Source organism: Nicotiana tabacum, chromosome 13 (assembly GCF_000715075.1).
Source record: "Nicotiana tabacum cultivar K326 chromosome 13, ASM71507v2, whole genome shotgun sequence".
NCBI lineage: Eukaryota > Viridiplantae > Streptophyta > Magnoliopsida > Solanales > Solanaceae > Nicotiana > Nicotiana tabacum.
In genome coordinates, this window is record NC_134092.1 from 77,805,264 (window position 1) to 77,812,861 (window position 7,598).

The following is a 7,598-nucleotide window of genomic DNA, read 5'->3' on the forward strand; positions in this document are numbered from 1 at the left end:
TTGCCCTCGTGTTTTTGCAACGCAAAATGGTAGTTTTGTTCAGTCTTGGAAGTGATATAGGCATTTCTTTGTTGAACCAATTATATGTTATTACCCACGTAATTGTTATGTATCTTAGTTAACTCTGTTGAGCCTGTAATCCTGTTTCTTTGGCAACCACATTGCAAGCCCTACCCATTTGTTTGAATTGACCATCTATTTGAACCTTGTACCTCTCGTAAGCACTTAAATTTGTTATGAACTTTATAAAAGTTGAAGTATGGGGTGATTGGTTTGGATTTTGAGTGGAACTAATGAAATAAGGAAAAAGGTGCACTGTTTTGAAAAAAGTAAGAGCCATTTGAATTGGAAGAGAAAAAAATATTGTATGATTGTGAAAAACGTGCTTAAAATTGATTCATCTTGTGAGGTTGGGACTTAATAGAGAGAGAAATTTCTACTAATCAATTGAACTAATAACCAGGTGAATTTGAGAGACCCACTTGAACATTAAAAGTGAATTATCTAGAGTTAAATTCCAAACATTTATCTTGCACCTATCCTATCAACCTTATCTTCTCCCAATTGATAACTTCCTTTTGCTTAATACTTGCGTTGATTGTCATTAGCCAATATTATAGATTCTTAGTTAATTTTAGTTTTAATCACATAAACCTAAATTATTGATCATCTTGGATAGCAATCTAGGTACAAACTACGATACTACTGTTTAACCCCAATCCATGTGAATACGATATTTTAATTTACTATATTCGACTAGCGAGCATATTTTAGTGTGTGTTTTGCGCTCGTCACGCCAACCATAACTTGATCTAATAGAAAATCTCAAGTTAGCTTTATGGAATCTTGAAAAATCGAACTTGCTCGTTTTAGCTGAGGAGAAATATTTAGCAAGAAATTTTCTGTACAAGATAAAATAAGAAGTTAGATAATTTGTTCTTGACAACATTAAAGAAAAACAAAAGAAGTTTACTTATGAGGATGAATAGAATGCAGTCACCCATATTTTATTAAGGCGGAATACCTAAAAACCTCCCTAAACTTGACACGGATTATTAGTTACACCCTAAACTATTCGTGGTCTTAATTACCCCCCTTAACTTGGCATTTTGAGAGCCATTACCTCTCTGGATGTTGATGTGGCAAAGAGTGTGGGCGCACTCTCTTTTAAGCGCGTGAGAGTGAAGAAAAATTAAAAAACCAGCTTACATGTAGGTTATTTTTTAACCTTTAATTGCATATAGTCATATATAATGATTTATTATTATAACTATGTATATCTTCTTGGTTCATCTTGACATATAATGTGGACTTTACTCTAACTTTTATTCTTTTTAATTTCTTCTATAGATATAATATCTATTTGTTCCAACTGCATATTTCTTCTTATTGTTTTGGCCACATTTGTAAAAGTTTGGTTGGAACTCCATCATTTTAGCCAAATAGAAAACTTTTAGCAAAAATAATGGAGTACTAGTTGTGTATTTTCTGTTATTTGTTTTCTTTAGATTTAATATCTATTTATTTTAATTGTGTATTATTATTTTCGAGTCAAATCAGTAAAAAATGGCTAAAACTCCATTATTGTTTACCAAAAAAAAGGTATAGCCAAAATAATGAACTTGCAATCGTACACTCTTTTTATTTCTTCTTTTGATGCAATGACTATTTATTTCAACTGTATATTTTTACTTTTCCGGTAAAATCTGTGAAACAATAATATTGAGCTCCATAATGTAGAGCTATATAAAAAATTATAGTCAACATAATAAAAATCAAACTATGTATTTTTATATCTTTTTAGATGCATTGACTATTTAATTCAACTGTATAAATCTTTATTTTCAAGTCAAATTCAAAAACAATAACTAAAACTTTATTATTTTTAGCCAAATAAAATAATTTAGCCTAAATAATGTAGTTCTAACCAAGATTTATTATAAATATTATTAGAAAAAGATTATCTAAAAAAGTAACACACTTAAAAAGGTATAAAATATTTTATTTTTAAAAAAATACCACATGAACAGGAAAATTCACATGGCAGGCGAGTGCATGCCACTTCCTAGGAAGATATCGTCCAAGGGGGTAACAACTATCGAATAACCAAGTATAGGGGGTAATTAAGACCACGAATAGTTCAAAAATATAATCAATAATACGTGACAAGTTTAGAATAACCAAGTATAGGAGGGTAATTAAGACCACGAATAGTTTAAAAATATAATCAATAATACGTGACAAGTTTAGGGGGGGTTTTTTTTAAGGTATTTTGCGTTTTGTTAATAACAACTTAATTCCATCGTTCATACTAGATGCAAAAGCATAATGAAACGGTACCCACATAACAAATTCATGATGGAATCTTATTGGCACATGCAAAAAGGTACATATGCTAAGGGGTTATGCATCTAAATGGTTGTGACTGTTAATGAATGAGTGTTTAGGTTTAGTTATTAGGTTGTTTTATTGATTAAAAAAATTCTTACGGAATTAATTTTTAAAAAAATAAAATAGGTTAACTAAAGGGCATTTAAGTAATTTGATTTTTTAGTTTTAGGATTTTCACTTTTAATATAGTATAGATAGATGAGGTAAAATATCGCATATTTATAATTTTAAAACTAATTTTTTATTTGGGAAAAAAATTAGGTTTAAACCTTTTATTTTATCCTTAATAAGATATTTTTATAATCGCATAAATGTTATTGATATATTTAAAGTCATAAATTTATAATTTTTATATTTATTATGATACAGTTCTTATTTAGTAGTACAAACTTTAAATAATTTTTCTTTTATATTTCATGTTGAGTGAAGCTATACCAACAAATAAAACGAACAGAATATCATTGAAGCCACAAAATTTAAAAATGACAAACAACACTACTACATCCCAAAATATTTGCTTCAAGACAAAGTTGCCTGACGTATCTTATAATGGCAGCTTTTACGGTAACACAGTAAACTCTACAAATTGCATTTTTATAAAAATATGTTGGTGTAGTCTTGTAATTTGTGAAGAAGATTGAGATTTTTTACCCAAAATTATCCTTTCGTTGGGTTTTATTTTATCCCTTAAATATGTATCTGAGCACATATCATTCCTTAAGTATATTAAAATTGAGCGGGTTTGATCTATTTAACGGAAGAACACAAACGATGTGACTTCGGCCTAACCATGTGAAACTCACTGTTTAAAAAAGACTTGCATCATGAACCCTTTCCCCTTGGGTTTCTCAAATTTGAGTAGCAGTGGAAGAGGTTTTTATTATATTATGGTTAAACCCAATTCATCAAACATTAATGATAAGTGCACTGTGCACATAATCTCTCTCTTTTCTTTCCAGTGCGTGCGTGTCTCTTCTCTTAGTGTGTGTGTATTCTGAGAAACAACCGGCTATTCATTGAAAGAATTCTCTTTGATAGGTTGGCAATAAATGTCTACTATATCATTTAAAACTAGCAAATTGTTACATGGATTTTGTACCATATTTTATAAAAATATTTTATTAAAGCCCCAAACTTCAATGACACCTGCCTCTCTGACAAGTGACAATCTCCTCTTTGCGATGCAAAAGTTCACACTGCTATTGATTCTCAACATGGACAAGCAAGCGAATGTTACCACCATCCGTTCTGCTACCGTCAATTGGAGCTTTTTTCGGGATCTCATCAACTGTGTCACCTAGAACTTGAATTGGGTTGCCTTTGGAAATGAGCTGAAGCGGAACTAGATAGAATGAACTACGGCAAAGAAATATCAATGACAGAGATGCTGTTGAGCTCTTGGCCTTTGTACAAAAAATAACATTCAAGTTTGTGGTCAGAATTTTTTGCGAGATGGAATCCACTGTTCAAGCATGGATGCACTCTTGGAACAAAAATAATTAACTTGGGAGGTGAAGTTTAACCGAGCACCAGTTAAAAGGAGCTCCAAGGAAATTTCTCCATTGCTAGTTAGATTTGAGGAACAGTCGAATAGAGAAGAAGAGTTCACAAATCGGCTTTTAATTTACAGGGTAGATATATATATACATGGTTAGGCGGTTAGCTTTTTTTGTTCCCGTTTGTGTTCTTCTTTTAAGTAGACCAAATCTGCTCAACTTTAATATACATAAGGGACGATATGTGCTTAGATGTATATTTAAGGGATAAAATTAACCCTAACATCAAACACAAAGACAATTTTGATTAAAAACTCAGAAGATTGGAATACTAAAATAAAAATTGATGGGCCAAGAAAGCAGCAGAAATGTTAATTCTGACCTAACCAACCACCCATGTCCTATCCTACCCCCATCCCATCTCATTCTTTTGATTTTTATGGCCGTTTTTGTTATCGAGTTTTGTGTTATGAGATCTGCAAATCCAAGAGTCTCACAAAGTCATTAACACTTCATGCCCTAACCCCCTTCCCAACTTTTTCATTTTTTATTTTAAGAAAAGACCTTTTTATTCAATATTCAATATTCGTTTTTAAGTCGGGACAAATCCAAATTTGCAGAGAATAAATTTAGTACAAACGATACTTCTTCCATTTAAAGAATAATAAATTTACTACTTCCTTTATTTCAATTTAGATGATATAGTTTAACTTGGCACGAAATTTAAGAAAAAAAAAGAAGACTTTTGAAACTTGTGGTCTTAAAAGCTTAAGGGATAAAAGTTTTATGGGGTCATGACATTTGTGTAGTTATAAAAGCTTCTTATTAAGGGTAAAATGAAGAGTTTAAAATTAAATTATTTCAAAATTTACAAATGTGTTATTTATTTTGGAACAGACTAAAAAGAAAAGTATCTCATCTAATTTGAAACGGAGAGAGTACTAAGGAGTCAAATAAGATTTTCTTTGACCATTCTTTTGTCAATAACTTTTAAATATTTTGAATTGTTAAGTATTTTGACTTATAGTTCATTTTATGTAATTTCTAAATATATAATATTTATTTCAAAATGCTTAAAGAATATATATCTGAATTCATATAGAAAATTAATCAATATAACTATCGTTTCAAACAAAATGAGTATATCTTTTGTATATACATATTATTACAGGTGTATAAAAACATATATGGGTATCTATATATATAGAGAGTGGATAAAGAGAGTCCTTTTGGATCTGCTTCCATCTCAAACCCGACAAACAATACTTGTGCTTTAGAGAGGCTTTCTCTCAGCCATGAGAATAAGGAAGCATGCCAAAATTTCCCCTCTCATATATGCAGCTTCATCTCTACAACCAGCAACACTTGTTTGCCAACTGAACCAGTCGCCATGGGATGTCATCTCCTTCCCCATTGAAGAAAACGAAGACCCACAAACACCACCGCCGTCTTTTTCGTATGAGGTCAGTCGATTAATAATCTATACTTTTTTTCTCCTTATTCTTCTTTCTTTCTCAGATCTATGAATACCCATTTCGTTTCTATTTCTTTTTATGAAATATCCCTTCATTTTTCCTTTATATCTTTGTGCTTTAGGGTTTTCTTGGTAACTCTCATTAGGGTTCACTAAGAATCTCAATCCCACAATTTTTTATCGTGTGTTTAGACTTCATTATTCAATTTCTTTCATGGGGTTTCTCTGTTTTGCCCTATTGTCTGCTGCACAGCTCTTATTCTTTTATGACACTTTTCCGCATCGATAAATTTTCTTATTGTTTTCAGCCTGATGGATATGCTAATACTGGGACCTTTTATGATTCTAATGGAACTGTCACGAGGTAACTTTTCTACTGTTAAATCAATTCGATTCCTTATTTACCTTCTCTTTTAGCATTTTATTAATTTTCTCTATATGTATTGGAAAACGATAATTAGGATTTTTACTAGTCCATTATCGTTTTGTAAATATTTTGGTGCCATTTGGCTATAAATTCTTGATTATCTGAAATTTTTTGCCTCGACTCTCAGTAATTTTATTTCTGAGTTAGCAAATTTGATTTTCCGTAGCGTCACGTCAATGAAATTGGATGACGAAAGGGAAATGAAAGAGATTAAATGGGATTATTACTACGACGCTAGTATTAGTGAAGTGGGTGGTGATTTCGTTAAGTATGAGAATAATGATATTGAGAATAACCAAGACGAGGATGTAGATATGGAGGAGCTAGGGTTGGATAAAGATAGTGGCGATAATTTATGCCGACACCAATTTGACGAGGTGAAACATTACAACAACTCTGCCAAGATACCAGATAAGCAACAGGAGGCTGCAGCGGCGGCGATCGGAAGAGCTCGCTGCCGCCCTCGTGCTAAGAAATCATCTTTTTCTTCCAGTCCTTACCAATTCTACTATTATTCGGGTTTTGGTCCGTCGTGGGGCAAGAAAAGAGGTTATAGAAAGACAGATAGTGATGCAGCAGCCAGAGATGTTGAGCATGTTCAGTCTATGGCAGAAGTCTCTAATGATAGTCACCTGTCACAATTTTCATCTTCCCAAATTAATTATGATGAATTTGACTATGTTGAAGGCGAGGACAATGAAGAAAAAAATGAGAAGAAAAGAGCTAGGAAGCCAATTAAAGCAAGGTCACTGAAATCTCTAATGTGACAATACTACGAATTTTTAATATGTTGGTGTGTTAATTAGTGTTGTGGCGTTTTGGTCGAGATGTGATGTGAGTAACGTAAGAAGATATTGTTAGGTTTTTTTTTTGGTAATGTCATTTTTTAGGCTATGGTATACGATTATTTTGGTTTCATGATTAAGAGTGTTCTACTTCAGGTGATATTAGCTTTTCTCGAAATGGTGAGACTATTTAGGTGTAATTAGTGTACAGCTCTGTTATGCTGGTCAAATCTAAACAAGGATATAACGGTAATTTCATATGTTAGGTCTTGTTTGAACGGATGTTTTCTTTTTGAATTGTATCCTTATCACCTCCTACTTGTTTGGCATGAGGCCGCAAAATGGTAAACATACGAATCTCTTTCCTTTTCCCTAGGACCCGTAATAAATTTGGATTTTATTTGGCAAACTCATGTTTGACTATAGATTTTGCTTATATTTTGGCCAAATTTTAAATCCCAAAACTAGCTCAATAGCTGATTTTGGGCCAAAATATCACTATTATATTTTTTAAAAATTGCCCCAAACTTTTGTATTTTATAAAGAGCCCACCATTTATTATTTTGTAACAATGTTATTTCGTTTTCTTGGTCACCTGATGTATCATGTAATTTATTATAAAAATGATAATTTTGAATCAAATTTATTTATGTTCAGGACTATGGTTTGCGATAATACAATGAATGTTATTGATAATAGTATTATTGGGTATTTGTGATAATTTTTAGAACTTGTGGGTATAAGTCATGTTTCATATTTTTTCAAAATAAATTTGGTTAATATGTTTTGAAAACTGATGTCCAAACACATTTTCATCTTCAAACCAATCTTCACCAAAATCAGATTTTTCAGAACAAATTTGGAAATTTATGGCCAAACGCTAGCCTAGTATCGGGTTACAACAGTAATTAACTACGACATACTTTACAAAGATTAGAAATATTAGTAATGAATTTAAATCATTTACATCTCTCAATTTTGTTTTAAAAGGAGCTTAATTTTTAAAGTACAAATAAGGGATATAA

General features: G+C 31.5%; 1 protein-coding gene across 1 annotated transcript; it reads left to right on the forward strand.

Annotated features, from left to right (window-relative positions):
* Positions 1–5,119: 5,119 nt before the first annotated feature.
* LOC107799465 (uncharacterized) lies at positions 5,120–6,880 on the forward strand. The gene is made up of 3 exons (XM_016622588.2): positions 5,120–5,350; positions 5,670–5,725; positions 5,955–6,880. Exons 1-3 carry the CDS (start codon positions 5,183–5,185, stop codon positions 6,553–6,555), a joined length of 825 nt encoding a protein of 274 aa, XP_016478074.1. The 5' UTR covers positions 5,120–5,182; the 3' UTR covers positions 6,556–6,880.
* Positions 6,881–7,598: the final 718 nt, after the last annotated feature.

Bases quoted from the DNA above. Each gene is read 5' to 3' on its own strand.
- LOC107799465 (XM_016622588.2), top strand. From the start codon at position 5,183: ATGAGAATAAGGAAGCATGCCAAAATTTCCCCTCTCATATATGCAGCT. The intron at 5,351-5,669 runs GTCAGTCGATTA...TATTGTTTTCAG, and splicing joins CGCCGTCTTTTTCGTATGAG to CCTGATGGATATGCTAATAC. The intron at 5,726-5,954 runs GTAACTTTTCTA...GATTTTCCGTAG, and splicing joins TCTAATGGAACTGTCACGAG to CGTCACGTCAATGAAATTGG.